Source organism: Neovison vison, chromosome 7 (assembly GCF_020171115.1).
Source record: "Neovison vison isolate M4711 chromosome 7, ASM_NN_V1, whole genome shotgun sequence".
Taxonomy (NCBI): Eukaryota; Metazoa; Chordata; class Mammalia; order Carnivora; family Mustelidae; genus Neogale; species Neogale vison.
Genome location: NC_058097.1, coordinates 121,243,470 through 121,260,375, shown reverse-complemented (window position 1 = coordinate 121,260,375; position 16,906 = coordinate 121,243,470). Strand labels below are relative to the sequence as shown.

The 16,906-nt window shown below is 40.0% G+C and overlaps 1 protein-coding gene across 3 annotated transcripts in view; it reads left to right on the top strand.

Moving 5' to 3' along the window:
- The window catches only part of OPCML (opioid binding protein/cell adhesion molecule like), a 1,161,062-nt gene that overhangs the window by 1,081,114 nt on the left and 63,042 nt on the right, over positions 1 to 16,906 (top strand). For 2 of the 3 annotated variants that reach the window (XM_044258228.1, XM_044258227.1), the window contains one exon: positions 8,638 to 14,069. The exons of the other annotated variant lie outside the window; for it this stretch is intronic. In XM_044258228.1, coding sequence (XP_044114163.1) covers positions 8,638 to 8,738 — 101 coding nt within the window. In that variant the 3' untranslated portion in view covers positions 8,739 to 14,069. Of the gene's footprint in view, positions 1 to 8,637; positions 14,070 to 16,906 lie in introns of those variants that run through there. 3 annotated transcript variants of the gene reach the window in all.

Genomic DNA, 16,906 nt, shown 5'->3' with positions numbered 1-16,906 from the left:
TGACTTTTTCCTCTCCCTTCCTCTTCTACCTGGTGGCCAATGAGTCCTAGCCAGCAGGCCTGGACTGCCGGCTAACCATTCCATTCTCACTTACTCTGGGTTTGTGCCTTCCCGGAACAGTAATGTCAGTCTTTTACCGATTGCTGCATGTTTGGTGATTCCTCTCTAATCCTTTTGTCACTGTGGAACCATGTGACCTTTCCAAAACTCAGAATGAACCTGTTCATACCCTGTAGGAAACTGCCTACCAGGAAAGCATTGCCTTGAAGGTTCTTCTTGCTCTGAGATCCACACCCCTTTATACACAAGGTTCTCCCACTGCCTTCTATGCACCATGCTAGACCCAGAACAGCAATTCTGTGACAGATGTCAGCTTCTGACCATGTTGCTTCAGGTCTTTTCGCCTCTCCATCCATTCAGATTGAGTTACAAAGTTCCTAACCCTCTACCAACAAGTAGATAGGGAACTACAGTAGAATAATAGAATATAGTAAGTGAAAAATCCATTAGCTATTAAGTATCAGCCATACACGGTTTCAACAGCTAAGAACACTTGGAGGTTGGTACCATTATTATTGTCCCTTCCAAGAAGAAGATCCTGGAGCCCACAGAATTCAGGTGGCAGGACTGAATTCCCACGACAGGCATTCTACCACCCACGGAAGTAACAACACCAGGTTTTGCATCCAGGTCAGTCTGATCTTAAGTGCAGGTTTCTTTCTAACCCATATGTATCCTATGTCTTGCAGTATGTTGTAGGGTCACAGATGGAGGCTTTTGTCCTCTTCCCTGTCTGATAAAATGGTACTTAACCATTAAGGTTCTACTCAATGTTACCTCGTCCATAAAGTGATTCTGAGCTCCACTGAAGAAGCATTCAACTTTCCGGCTTTCAGGGTAGCTTTTATTTTGTTTGTATTTGTTTCTGCACTTGAAGGATTAGCCCTGTAAGTTACAGTGGTTTTTGCCCAGCAAACATCTGTCAAATTAATAAATGTAATTTCCAATCAATGGGGTTATCAGAGATAGATAGCCCTCATGCAGAGCGAACTTCTCCACGAACCAAAGAAAAGCCAAATACTTGAAAGAACTTGTGGTCTTCTCCCCCCAGGGAAGCCAAATTACTATTTCTCTGATACTCTCCCTTGCAATCCAGCTTGCATATGTCCTATCTGGACTTTAGGGTTCCACTTACCCTGAGCCTTTCGTCTGAGCAAGACTCTATCAAACATTCCAATTCACTGCTTAGGAAGACGTTCATCAGATGATTTCTTCTTGCAGAGACATCAAAAGCCGCACGTATCTGTCCATTTCCTGCTGATAATGTATATGATTTTTATTTTCCAAATCCACCATTTAAATCCAGGTGGGAGGGAATGAATCAGAGAGAAATACCATTGCTTTTGGCTGATGACAGCAGCGTAATCATTTGTATTTTCCCCAACCTGCAAAATGTCAACACATTAGAAAAAAAAAAATGCAGACATTTCACATTCCATTCCTGATGAGGTTCCTTGTCGTTCCCTCACACCCCACCCTCCTCTATCTGAATCATTGACATCTGGCTATTAGTCTAAGCATTGAGAATGTAACACTGAGCATTCAGGGTGTGCTGATGTCAGCACACATATCAGAGCTTGTGGTTCGGCATAGACCAAAGTCTTGTCTCTTTCAAGTTTCTGATGAGCTGACAGATTTGAATTAACTTCTGATATTAACTTCTTCAGCTTTTGTCTTTGTGGTAAATACAAAACAAGGAGTGCTAAAGAGAACAAAACAAAGATGGCTGCCTTTTTTGGCCTCTTTATTCACAAGTCTTCTTGCTGCAAAGCCCGGTTAATCTTCCTTGTAAAACAACACAGTGCCATGTTTTCCACTGTAATTAAAGACAATGGAGGGAAAGTTCCCTTTGAAGGGGAATGAAGCGCCTTCATCAGCCAGCACTGCTGAAAATAGGTTTATGTTTCACCAACAAGTGTAACGCGTGCATCCTCTAATTAGATTTCTTGCTCCTCTTTTAATCACCAAGAACATCATTATCCTTTTGGTTCCTCATTAGGGAGGTCACATAGTTCATATGCATACGTATAAAACCTATCCAAATTCCAGAACAAAACTGTATCTTCTTACACTTCAGATATTTCATTGATCTCGCTATGCTATCACCAAGTTCAACTTGCCTGTGGGGTTTTTCTTTCTTTTCTTTTTTAATGTGATCACCCTAACACCTGCTATTTGAGTAGAATTACAGTGGTACACTCTAATATTGCTTAAGAACCATGCCATATTTTTATGCAATCATGGAAAGGAAAAACCATGACACATTTCAATACATTCATTGCCATTTTTAAGCTTCAAATCTCTTGCAAGACAAAATTTCATCAGTAAGCTCAAATATATTTGGGGGGAGCTTTGTTCTGGGTTTGGGTACTCTGATCTTCAATACGTGCCCCCTCCGAGGGTGATCTGCCACCCCTCAGATGCAGCAGCATAGTCTTACTTCCAGGGTAGCTATGATGACAGGCTGCTTCTAAGTTAAGCCCTCCATCAAATTGCTTCTTAAAAATCTGATGTTTTGTATATTTAATTTAGCAAAATAAGTCGCCTCTCCACAATGGACTCTATTTTATTTATTTGTTTGTTTCTTATTTCCTTCTCTTAACCCTGCTAAGCCACCTGGCCATAAATCTTCCCTCTGGCCCAGAATACACACACCAATTGACCTTCATGCCATTTACCATTTCTGGAATTTATCTCTTGATCTCTCTTTTCTTTTTATATGCTGAAGATCAAAAATGTTTTTGTCTGCGTACCTGTCCCCAAGGCATTTTGTCATTGTCATTCACAGTTTGTTTTGTGGCTTTGGATCATCATTTCAGCTTTTACTCTCAGGGATGCTCCACTTCAGGCATGAAGGAAACAGTGTGTAGCACTGAAAGGGTAGAGGAGGGACTGGATCAAGGAAAAGGGCAAAAATACACATTCTCACTTCCAATTTATCCCTGGCAAATATCTAATTAAACCTGATATTTGTACTGGCCATTCTAATTGAGCTGAGTCACTGTTAACAGTAAAAATGATTCCTTAAATGTGGCAATTGCCCAGAGAAAGAGTTGGGCCTCTAAATACACTTTCTTCCTTAGGAAGCTATTGCCTGTGGTTAGTAGCTACTTCAGGTCTTTTAAGGAGTGACCAGGTCACTTGCTTGTTCACCATAGCCAAGTTTGCTTTCAGCTGGTGTTTGGCACTTGTCCTTGAGGACCTACTATTCCACAGGGTCTCTGTTTAAAGAAGGATGTTCACAAAAGATCCTTTTAAGGATCAGAAGTTATTGCCCTGGTTCTAATTTACCTCCTATTTATTCATCCTTTACTTCTACTCAGTGATCTTACACATCATCTTAACTATCTTCAAGGCAATCCTTCAAAAGGAAATGAAACTATCCCTCCCCATTTTATACATTTAAAAAAGAGAAAAAGAAAAAAAAAAAAAAAAGCTGTTTCAGAGTCGAAAGTCTTGTCCAAAGTCATACTGCTAGTGAGTCCCAGAGCCAGAATTCAAGTTCAGTCTGCTCTGACTTGAATTTAATTCTCCTAACACACAAAATAAGAAGGGTGTTCCTGAGATGAAAAGGATGCTGGTGATTTGTTCCAAATGGCTTTCTTTTCAGAATCTGGGAGCATTTAAAAAATTTCCTTCCTTCTTTCCTTCTTTCCTTCCTTCCTTCCTCCCTTCCTTCTCTGTCCTTCACTTCCTTCCATTGTTTGTTAACTGATTTAGACTAGAAGAAATGTTATTCCAGGTTCTATTAAAGTATAAGCTCTGTGAAAGCAGAGACTGTGTAGCCCTTTCTCTCTGAAAACAGACTGGTCACAACAGCTTCCCAAACAATACTTGCGGAGTGAATGGCCCTGGGTCTCTGAGGCTAGTGTGGGGTCCCTTACCCTTGCAAGACTGGTGCTTTTTTCCTTGGACCATGGAGCTTAGATCTGGATGTCTCCATCACTCTATGGAATGCGCAATATCTTCCTGATCTCACCTAACTGCCAACAGCATCACTCAGCAACAAACCCCTTATCTCATGATCTCACTTCTTCATTCTATCACCAGCAAAACCTCACCTAGGGTTCAAAATATTTGGAAAAGATTAAGATAAGCATACATTAGCTTTAACTAAGAAGTGGAAGGTGGAGGGTGTGGAAGCTCCACAGAGTTGTTTCCCATGATCACATGACTACAATGTACCAGGTACTATACTAATCACTCTGACTCTTTATCCTGTAAACTCAGTATTATTGCCTCTATTTTCGGTAAGAAAACTAAAAGTACTTTGTATGAGATCACATAGCTGGCAGGCTACAGAGTCAAGATCTAAACCCATATTGGTCTGACTCCAAAGTTGCCAAGATTAGTACACTTTTGCAGCGGTCATGGACTTTATCCTAAAGGATGTTTGGGCTGCAAAGGCAAGAGAGCAACACAAGGGGTACAGATGAATCCAAAACCTTCCTTAAGGTTCATAGGAGACCTACACTCTACCTGTTCATTCAGGGACATGACTTCTTAGACATTCAGTCTCATCTTTCCTTCACACCCTTGTCCTTCATCTAGATGCATTTCAGGGTTAGTGTTCCACAGTATAACACACAATTGAAAATTCACTTCGTGTTTCCAAGTTCTGGATTCTAAATTTGAGATAAGAACTAACTTTCTCCCTATTTCCACCAAGAAGGAGGGGGAAGAGAAAAAGTAAGGTGTGGGGGAGGAAGAAGAAGAGGAAAGCACCACTTGAATTTCTGACCATGTTTATTGAAATTAAAGCTAGTATTATCTTGGGTACCAAGTTAATGTTGCTGTTGTTACTTGAAGAAACCAAGGTATAGGAAAACCACAGTCAACTTGGTATCTTGAGGATGTGTGTTCAAGCTTTAGGACTACCACTGTTCAGCTCAGCCACTGTTCCTCCAGTAGCTTGTCCTTCCTTTAACAGATTCATTGAGCTAACATTTGCAAAAGCCTCTTACCAGCCCGAGGGACCAAAAGTGAGCCCCAAGTGTTTGTGGAAACACACCAATTAGCTGAACAGTGGTAATCTATATTAAAGCACAAAGAAGCATATGACCAATCAGGTGAGTGACCTTACAATACAGAAACCCTAAGGGAGAGTCACAAACTAAATGCTTTCTTTTACTCATTAATAGTTCCATCAGGGTTACTGCAATGATGTAATTAAAAAATCAGTTCATAGCTGACAGTTTTTATCTCACATTCCTCCAACCTAGAGAATGATACACAGATGTGAGCCTCACTTCCTGTGCTGAACAAAATCCAAGAACCCTCTTATAGGTCCTTTGGTGTCCTGGCATTTAGCCCAGCTGCCAAATCTCAAATGTGTGCAGGATCCATATGAGGAAAGTGATGTTCACTTTAATCTCTGTTATATTGGATTACATTACCTCGTTGGTCAGACTAGCTCAGACATTGCTCATAGACTGACTGACTAAAGGCACTTTGGCATTAAATTGCCATATTGTCTGATACATTAAAGCAGGGCTCTTCATATTGGCTAAAAAATAAAGCTCCTTAAAGCTGCACAGAGAGAGTGACCACAGAAAAAGAAATGCTTGGTGCCCTCTTGCTCTCAGGAGATGACATGCTGAGATGCAAAAACCCAGAGTGGTGGTGGTGTTGCACCAACTGGAAAGGGCCATCTGGCTGCTCACCAGCTGTCCCTTATAGTACCAGATGTAGTTTCCATTCCGACAATAACTCAAAATGCTAATAGGAGAAGAGCCTTAGGGGTCATCAATCCCAACCTCCTCTCCTTTTGTAGATGGGAGAACCAAGGCCAGAGAGGGAACACCATTCATCTAGGGAGCAGCAGAATCACAGAGAAATTGGGTCTCCAGATTCCTAGCCAATTATTCTTCTCACTAGGTGTTGCTGTGTCTTTGGAAAACATGCACAAATGGTCATTTTCCACAGAAAGGAAGTCAAGTTGTAACAATCCATGGTATAGACTTTGTAGACAGAGTCTCTCAGTTCTAATCCAGCCCACAGATAAATTGGGTGACCATAGCAAAGCACTTAACTTTTCTGGTCTTTAGTTTCTCCATTTATAAAATGAGAATGCCAGTAGTACACAGCTCCTAGCATTTTGTGAAGATTAAATGAGTTAATATATGTTTAACATTTAGAATCACACTTGCCACAGAGAGAGCACAATGTAAATGCATGTTACCATCATCATCCTAAGCAAGCCAAGCAGCCTTCATGCCTGCTAAGTCACCCTCACGGTTTCTACTCCATAGAACACTCCAGAACTGAAGTTTAACGGTGGCTATAAACCTCTGCCTGATCAGTAATGAACTTCTTATTGCAACTGCCACACACCACCAGAAAGACTCATTTCTCTTTATGATTCTGCCTCCTTCTCTCTCTGTACCTCACCCTTCATGCTTTGCCTTCCCCATATACTGCTTTTTTTCTTCTTTGTTTTAGCAATATCCAACCTTCTGCTGGTAGCATGACATCCAAAGAAATGCTTAAATACACTGGTAGAACTTGGAAAAAAGTGATTCCTACACGAAAGATCTCTGCCTCTCTGGAGTGGAACTTATTAGGCCTTCAGTTTTTTCTTAATAATATCAACATCATGAATTAGACAAAGACATACATATAATTAGTTTAATGTATATTCTCTTTTTTTAAATCTATCTATCTTCTTTAAAAGGTAAGTGATTTAGATGTTCTAATGAGTTCATAAAGAAATGAGCAATGCAGATTTGTTAGACATGTATGTTTCTATAAAAGTATCTATTTATCTATATCAATATCTATTTACTGATAGAGTTAGCTAGATACTTTAAAGGAAGCATATATGCTTTACCAGTCTGCATTGGTCATTTCTTTATGAACTCATTAGAATATCTAAATCATTTATCTTTTGAAGAAGATAATATAGAGAATTACCTTGAGCTCCAGCTTGGGCATTTTTCAACTCAGTACATTCTATAAGCCAGTATGGTTCCTTAAGATATATGTCTTGACTGGTGGAGGCCCCAGAGTCAGACTACTTTCATAAATATGTATGAAGCTTTCATGGGGATGGTAGCACTGGGCTTGTGCCTGGATCCTGCCCTTGTCTGTGAATATTCTATAATGAAAATGCAGAGGACAATGAGCCAGACTCTCAAGCCATTAAGTAAATGTGAAATTTTAGTCAATAGGAGAATTGTGTACCCTGGAAATCTGAGGAAGAAAAGGTATCCATGTGGAAATTCCTGGACTAGGAACAGTTCTGTGCTCATTGCTGAAGTGAGAAGCTTACAGTTCCCCAAGAAAAAGGTTAGCATCAGTCTCTTCCTAGGCAAGGCAGGGATCCACACCATCACACTGACAAGCAAGCAGAATGACTACAGTTCTGTCTTGAGGAGAACCCTGCACCAATTTTTCTTCTTAAATTAATCATGCTTATTTCCAATAAGCCAGTTTGCTTCTCAAAGCAAAGGAAGCCCTGGCTTGAGAAGGCAAAGAGGCATGCTTGTCTTGTTTGCAACTCCTTTTCTTTGTCACTGGCTCTACAGGAATGTCTCTTGATGGCTTCTCACCCCTTGTGTCATACTTGTTTCCATGTCCCCTACTCTCTGCTTGCTAGCTACTGGTCTTGCTTATCACTCCAATTTCTTATGGCTTTCAAATAAAGATGATGGAGGAATGCAAAGTTGAATTAGACCCTGATACACTTGCCTGGGTCCTTAGCACAGGTTCGGCAATCCCACTTCATGTGATTTGTCTTCTCGAGGGTGGTAGGTGAAGTGAAAGGAGCAACACTTGTGACTCAAAGGTCTTGTTTTATAATGGAGCATGGGTGGCTCACTATGGCATGTAAAAGGGCCAGAGAGACCAGAAGAAAGGGTGAAGGGAGAACTCTATCAGGTTGCACCATTAGGGGTCCATTTGGAAAGAAAACAGAGTCTTCTTTGTGGCCTCCAGAGAGTCACTGCTGACTGATGCAATAAGCCCAGTCATAGTCTCTAAAACTCTTGAGTATAATGATCGATTCTTCCTCAGCTACCTCAGGAAGAGCCTTCACAATACCTGTTACACAGGATGAAAAGTTGGCCACACAAACACCTAGAATCCTGTTGCTCACAATGTGTTTCCGTTCCTTTTGCTTTCTTTCCCCTACCTACTTCTCTCCACCATCAGCTGTCCCCATGCCCCATGCCTGCCCTCCCCTTCCTATTCCTATCTGTCGTGGACACCATCTCCACAGTTAGAGCACAGTACTACTTGCAAAGTAACAGTCATGCCATACCATTTAGCCCTATCTGCTGCCCTACTTTTTATCCCATAGGCTTATCTGAATGCCAATGCCTCCCTCCCTTTAATTTTAAACCTGTCTTTGAGAGCAGGCTATAGTGCTTAAGGTACTTCAGTGAGTTACCCCTTTGGGTTTCTAAATACTCCCAATGGGTGTTTTCCATTTGTCCAGATTTGGAAGGATCAATGGTGGGACGTGGGAGATGGGGGAATGCTCACAGAGAAGCATGTCTATATATATGCTTGTCAGGGAATAATTATGGTACGCTTTGGGTGCATGCTAATGGATCTGTCTCTCTTTCCCCTACACAGGGCCTGGAGCAGTCATTGATGGTGTAAACTCGGCTTCTAGAGCACTGGCTTGTCTCTGGCTATCAGGGACCCTCTTTGCCCACTTCTTCATCAAGTTTTGATAAGAAATCATAGGTCCTCTGAGCAACGCCTGCTTCTCCATATCACAGACTTTAATCTACACTGCGGAGGGCAAACCAGTTTGGGCTTTTTCTTTGTTTGCTTCTGTTCTTCTTCTTGATTTCTTTTGGGGGAGTTTGATTTATTTGATTTTTTTCCTCTAGTTTGAATGAGTGGGGTGGGGAGGAGGGGTGGGCAGGGTTCTACCATGTGTAGGATAATCATTCATTGGTGTGTCCAAAAATAGAATCTGCCCCTGCTACCTTGGCCCTTCCCTTTCCTCTGCTCCTCTCCCCATCATCATCACTACCAACCTCCCCTCCCCCTACACACCAAACCATAAGCTCCATTTGGGCAAAAATGTGCCTCATGATAAACACCCTGAAGACACAACTTGACTTATAATGTAGTGCACAGCAAGAGTTATATCCAAGTGTCCTATTATTGGTGTCTTTTAAGCTTTGGATCATTTTTCTTATTATAGTGTACATATCCCTCTCTCCATGCTTATTATTATCTAATTACATTCGGGTTCACATCCTTTCTTTCTGGGAAGGTATCTCAATATACTCATGTCTATACATATATGTATTTTATTTTCTTGTCTCCTTCTCTAGCCATTCTGCCCTATTTGCTTTCTCTATCAGCTATAGAGATTAGAGGTATGGGGCTCTGCACACAACCTAAAAGTAAAAGATTAGAAGTCACTTGACCAAAAAAGGGGGAAGCATTTTGAGGATAGTACTTCTCTTTAAAAACTGTTGTCTAACTCATTAAAAAATAAAATCCATAGATGGCTGATATTTAGGGTTTATCAAGCTATTGAAGTAATTATATGATTATCCATCTACTCAATTATTTGATTTATCTCTCCTTCCAATTATCTACCCACCCATCTTCCTCTGTAGCAATCTATTTACTCCATATATCAATCTATCAATGTAATTATCTAACACTTTCTATTTCTTTTCCTACTACTCACTATCAATTCATCACCATATTAATTCCTAATCATATCAGGTCTCTTCCATTTTATTTGTTTGTACTCTATCTTCAGCAGACATTGCAACTTCAAAAATACCTATCAACTTTCTTATGAAAGCCAATGGTCTTACAGGCTAACAACATAGACAAGCAATATGTCAAGGACTCTTTGGAACGTGGTATCCTATCATCCAAAGTAGATGCTATTAACAGATGGACCAAAGTAGCAATCTAAGGATCAGTCACTCACTATTCCCAGAAGAGACTATGTTTCCAAAAACATCTTCTTGGGAAACATATCGGCCCTGGAAAAGCCTTGATCAATACTGTGGTTTTTTGTTTTGTTTTTGTTTTTGTTTTCATTTTTTTCCTTTCACACTTAAAGGACCAAGGGGGCAACCTTCATGTTTTTCTCAACCTTTCAAGAAAGTGTATGTCGGGAACCTACGGGACTTACTCCATGGATGGCTTTTCTTAATAGCAAGAACATAGAGAGGAAACACATGTCTGTCCCTGCAGTGTGAAGAGAGAAGTCCACCTGAGTGCAAGGATGTCAGCTATTGTCTCCTCCCTGCTCCAGTTTTGGTTTAATCTGTTTGAAAACTATCCCGTAAAAAGCTGATGGAAGCCAATTACATGGCGGGTGTGTTGACAACTCTGGTATTTGTTTCAGGAAGCTCTTCTGAGCTGAGGGCACTTGAGCAACTGACTTAATTTCCAAGCACTTGATTAACACAACACTGCAAACAGGAGGGGAACGTGTAAATGACACACAATTTCCTCTGATACAGGCTGCTTCTCTAGTAGCTTTGGGGAAGAATGCCCTCAGTGGTCCATGTTCAAAGCAGTTCCAGAAGACAAACAAGAGGTGACCGGACTTTTCTGCATCATCTCCTGGGACCAGAAGGACTCGACCAGTAAGGGTGCCCGTAATCCAGAAGAATGGTATTGAAAACCATGCAAGGTTGCGCCCCTTTTTACCTGTGCCACAAGGGCTGACCTACTAAGAGCATGAGAAAGAAGCATCAATGGTGACTGTCTAACAGACCTGCCCTGCCTCAGTTGGAAAACATTCAGGTCCACAGTCTAAATAAATATGAGCTTTATAGAGCTCCATTCCCTTAATGCTTAATTGATCTTCTTCCTCCAATATAAACGGTCTCTTTGTTTTGTCCATAATGGCACATGAACGTGACATACACAGTGGGGGAATATATACTTAGATATATATACATGCATAAATAGATACATAAATACAAATGTAGGTAGTCTTGGCATACAGAAAGCTAGGCACTTTTGTAAGAGTTGGAGCTAGTATGAGTGGAATTAATATTACATTTGCCAGCTATAAACAGACATCTGCATTTCCTAGTGAGTTGCCAGGAGCCAGATTCTGGGAACATAAATGATGTGCCAAAAGCAGTGTATTGATTCCAAGTTCCAGGGACAATCATGAGCAGACGCAAAGTCAGAATTAAAGGTCGGACATCAATGTTTCAGATCTGTCATCACTTTCAGCACCTGGAGTCGGGTTGGTGTCAGACATTGGTATGGGAATTAAATGTGTCATTTGAGTGTTCTACTGATAATAAATGTGTTACTTTCGAGTAAAATAAACGTGGAGGCTCTGGGGAGTGGATGGTTTTGGAGAACACAGTGCTTATAATGGACAAGCTAAATACGTTCTTCAGGCCAAGACTTGTTCTTGAGGAAGGGACCCATCCTTCTTTGACCAGGAAGATCATCAGAACCTTTTGAACACAATATTGAGGTTGGGTCTCAGAGTAATTATGGAACTCTGTGCTGCCCTCTTCCACTGGATACCAGGAAAAATTTCTGGTGATTGCCTATTCCAGCAATGTTTCAGAGGGAAAAAAACCCTACAGTCAATCCTCATCTGTCTGAGATAAAGAAAATCAAGTAAATAAGACCAAGGAAACTGGGCATTAGGAAAGAAAATGGCTCTTCTTCACTTTAGACAAACTCCAGCCTCTGTGTTGTTTGGGTTATTTTCATGGAGATGGCTCTGTAGAATAGTAGCCGTCACCCAACATTTGAAGCACATAGAGCATTAAACGCTTACAAAAGACAATATCCACACTCACATATGCATTTTCAACTTCCCATATGGAGGGTAGATCAATACCCTGCTGGATAGATTTTTTTTTTTTTTTCCTTCAAGGTGCCAATGGTAGGGATTGGGGCCTGGGAAAAAAGAAGATGAACAAAACTCTGAACAACCATTAATTCTTCATAGGCTTTCCACATGGGAAGGAAACCAAATAAGACTTACCAGGAGATTAGGTGAGAGAAATTCAGCAATGTAGTTACTCTGAAACCTCCCCCCTTCCCAAAACACAATTAATATATATTTCCACCAAAGTAATGCCAATGAAAGTGCTAGTGTTAAGGCTATGGCCAAGCTCGTTTTTTGGTAGTTTAATGTCAAGTGCCTGATATAGTCATTTGCAAATCTAAGCAAGTGTGTTTAGTTTTTCTCATTTTTGTTTTAAGTGGGGGAGAGGGGATGTATAGGTGAGCAGTGGTCAACACACACATTTATGTTACGCAGAGGGTGTTGTACATGGCTGTTCTGCAACTGTGCTAGGTGGGACGGAAGGAGAGGTAAGGCTTTGTATCAAAAAGAGGCCTTAGTCTTTGTCTCCTGAAACCTGTGCCTCATATTAGTTGATACATTCCACAGGTTGGGCAGTTCCTTCTCAAAGTCTGGGAAGGAAGGGCACTTTGGGACTCCAGAAACTTCACAACTGAGGCTATCTGCAACAAACTGTTTCTGTATGGATCCAGTCAATTTGAACTCAACTTGGAGGTGTTAGCAAGTTCTACTTATGTTGGAAGGACTCTTATGTGAAAGAGCAGAGAACCTCAAAGTGAGCAGTTAGTCTCAAAGAAAGCTTATTGCAGCCATTGCATCAGGAGTGACTGTAAATGGAAAGCTCTAGTGGTGGTTGGTGCTTCCAGTGCCAAAGGGGATGTCTTCTCTTCTGGAGTTGTATATGGATGTCATAAGCCCCATCAGTAAAAGGAGCGGGGTGATGGCTGAGGTTGAGGTGGGATATAGGGGTTGGGGTCATCTTTTCCAATTTGACCCTGAGTCCTCAATTAGAACCAGCCTATCTCCCCTCCCCATTTCCCCCCCTCAAAAAAGCTTTTAAAGTTTAATCTATTTGGAATTGGGGGAAGGGGCATAAAATTCATTTGCAAATTCACCTTTTTATCTTTTACTCCAGTAGTGAGAATTTTTTTTTTTAATTTCACACAAGCTCTATTCCTCAGAACTTACACCCAACAGCCTCTTCTACTATCCAAAGCTTCCCTTTTGATTTTAAGACAAATAAGTTTGAGCAGTTGCAGTAAAACTTCACAGGTGTGTAACTAGGAAAGCAACATTTTCAAAAGATACCATATGATGAGAACTCCTAATGATCACTAAAAACAAACAAATAAAAATGTCAGTCTCATTTCCCTCACTTCTTACTTAAGAGAAGAGAAGTAAATGAAAGGAGGAAGAAATAGATTTGCAATTAAAAGATGGGGCAGCAAGACAGAGCTGAACCAGTATAATTTAGCCTTCAGGTGCAGGATCCTTGGAGTCCAAAGGAATGTGGAGTGGACTTAATTAGGCATCATTGTCTTCATCCTGAAAGTAAGCAGCTAAGCCTCATTTCCAGTATTTTGAAATAGCTTCCTTTTTGTTTCTTTCAATGGTGCCCTTTAAAAGGCATACAGTTGTTCCATGCCACTGAGTGAAGAAAGAAAGATTGTGAACCCTCTACTATCCTTCTAGGGCCACATTCTACATTATTGGCAGATTTATAAGGTTATCAATAATAGCAATGATAAGTAATAATAGCTGCCCTTGTGTTAGTTAAAGGGAGCATTTTTAAACATTCAAAAATTTTTGTGACATGTAAAGTGCAGTTGTGAGGAATGTGTGGGTGTACGAAAATGTATCTGTCAATTTCAGAGTCCTCTAGATTAAAAAAAATATATGACTTATCAATGGTGCCATTATAGCTGTGTCAGACAATGGGTGTGCCCATTCTCACAATTATCCTTAAAACAAATCTATGTTCAAATGCTTTAAAAAATTATCACATGATAGAAGAGTATAACTTCTAGAGTTTTTTTTTTATTTTGTTTTATTTCTTATTTTTTCCTTCAAAAATCAATGAAGACTTGATTTCTGTCAATAATTGTATTAAGGGTGAATATACTACCTGAATTTTGTGCATGTTACATTGTAGTTGTAACCTTTTCTAATTCAGGATGAATACGAGATGGTTGTGATTGTGCAGTGTATCAATAAAGTTCAAAGAAATTTGTAACTTTCAGGGGGCTGTTTATTAGGACATCTTACTGAGTATCCAGGAATGGAGAAAAGCAGGCTACATTTTTCCCACATGCTACCTTCATATGTGTGTTTTAGGCTTTGGGGAGTAGATGTAGTCAGAAAACTGAGTGGTTCTCTCTCTCTCTCTCTCATACACACACACACACACACACACACACGCATGTGCGTGTAAAGGCAGTCTAGGTATTTTCCATGTTATACCTATATATCAAATACCTATGCCATTTACAAGTAATAAAAAATGTAGCTGCAACCTCAAAGTGTAAATTATTTAATAACTTAAGAGAAAATGAGATTAAATTTTCAGAAAAATAATGACCAGATTCTGCTTAATTTAGACATTCCTTAACAGTTCCTGTGGCTTGAATCCACTGAATTAAGAAACACACTGGCAAGAGTAAGTATGAGAAAATATGGTGACTATGCTGTACATTTATTCTTAAAAGTGTATGTCATTGTGTTGTTTCTCCATCTTGGGTTTATTGTTGTATACATATGGGAAATAGCCTAAAAAAGGGACCTGGAGAAGAAACTTCCTCTGATTGCCTTTTCTGAAACAGACTTCTCTTTCAAGAAAACTCCAACACCTCTACCTTCATCACACGCCCATCTGCTTTTCTGAAGGAATGGATATTAACCTGTTTGTTACAACTCACCTAGCTCATCTTTATACATCAGCTAACACTTCCTAGTTCTGCCATTAACTAAATATGTCATCTTGGGCTGGACACTTGACCTTGCTTCTTTTTGATTCCTCATCTGCATTATTTGCAGATTTATACTTTTGGCATGTTTTAGTTCAAAACTCTCAGGACAGTTTTTGTTTCTCTTTCAATTATGGGATTTATCATGACTACCCCCTAATAAAGCCTAGGACCAATGGTTAATTATAGTTTTGGAAATCAGAGGAACTGGGTTAAAATTCTTCAGTTGACTTTACAGGCATGTCTAGCTCTTCTGACGAAGACCCTGAGCTAGATTTATGAGACTTATTTCTTATTGAGTTCCTGGTAGACAAGGGCTCATTCCCAACCTTTTAAAACTCAGTTTCCCCCACAGCAGATGAAGCATGGAGAACTTGATAGACTAGGTCATGTTTTTTGTAAATTAAAATATCAAGGAAATGGTGGTATCAAGGATTGAGAGTTTCCAATTTCCTCAGACACGGTGTAAAATTATGACTTATCAGGGAAACAAATTCCAGGTCCTCTTATCATTGTAATACCTTTAGTGCTCCTCTTTCCTGTCTCTTCTTCCTTTTTTTTACTCATACTCTTCCCATCCACACCTGACAGTCTCCTGCTTCTGTTTATACCACAGCATTTACACACCTAGTGGCTCTCCTGCTGGCATAGGCATTCATTGGTCTTTCATTCCATCTAGCCAGTCAGCTCCAGCAGTCTTTGTGTACCAATTTATTCTTCCATCAGCAAACCACTCACCTCTTCATTCACATATTATTTCCCCATTTATCTAACCCTTATTCTATCTATATACTCGCACTTCCATCATATTACTGTTCCCATCTACTTATTTAAACCATCTATCTTTCCCTTACCTGTCAATCCATCCACCAAGCATCCCCTACTAGCCTTCAGCAGGCATACCTATTTACCAAGCCACTTCCAAGTAATGAAAATCTTTGCTGTTATCTCTTCATTCTGCAAGCGAGGCTCTATCTAGTTATTCTTAAGCACAGAAGCTAAATGATTGGATACATTTTTGTTATCTTCACCCAAAATACACCCCATTAAAACATCTATAGAGAGAAAGGCTTTAGGAAATATATGAAGGGCATATTTGTTCCTATCAGGATGTGTTACAGTAGGAAAAGGATGGAGAATTGGGAGCAGAGTGGAAACACCCAGATGAGCAGATGTCGATGTTTAATTTTCTTACAGTGGGAATGCAGTCTTCAATGAACAAAACAAATGGTTGAAGAAACAGGCAGGAGAGACCTCAACTGGCAACCATGCCGCCTTTTCTCTTTGATTTTCTGTTGCATAAATTATTTTAATAAAAATTTGGGGGTGTTAACTAGTACCAAATCTTATGATCAGTTTTGAAAACCAAAACCTTCGAACTACAAAGATGCTACTTTTGTGGAACATGTTCATTTGATCAGTAGGCAATCCTTCTTTTCTTCTTTATTTTTTCCATTTATTCATTTGTTCATGCATTGCATTTAGTGAGGAACTCCCCTTAAGGAGCTCATATCTAAGATGTGAAAACAGCTATATAAAAAGAAAATTACAGTATAATATTGCAAGTATTATGATACAGATACGAGAAAATGAGTACAGTGGAAGCAAATATTGGGAAATGATTAGGAAGCTACTTTTATCCCCTAGGGATGAAAAGCTGGAAAATAGGCAGCTAATATAGACAGTGGATGTGGTGAACAGACTTACTACAAAAATAAGTGGGATACCAGGACCAGGGCACATTCAGTGTTCAAGTATTTATGGATAGTGTGAAAGACATCTGTCGGATGAATGAGTACCATGACAGGAGTTGAACTGTAAATGTCCAAAGGACCATACTACCCAACTGGAGATAAATTTGACATACAATGTTCCAGAGAGGAAGATGTACCACCTAGAATGTCAACTCTGGTTAGAATATAAACTTTCATTTCCACATGGGATTATAGAACATGTTGATGCTAGATGATAGAAATTGGATCTCAAAGCTCCAGGAGACTTTTACCTGAGAGGAAGAGAAAACAATGACTGCGAATATGGACATATCAGAGATTTAAAGAGGGAGAGGTGGAGATTAAATGTGAACTTGCTGAATAGTTTCTTCTAA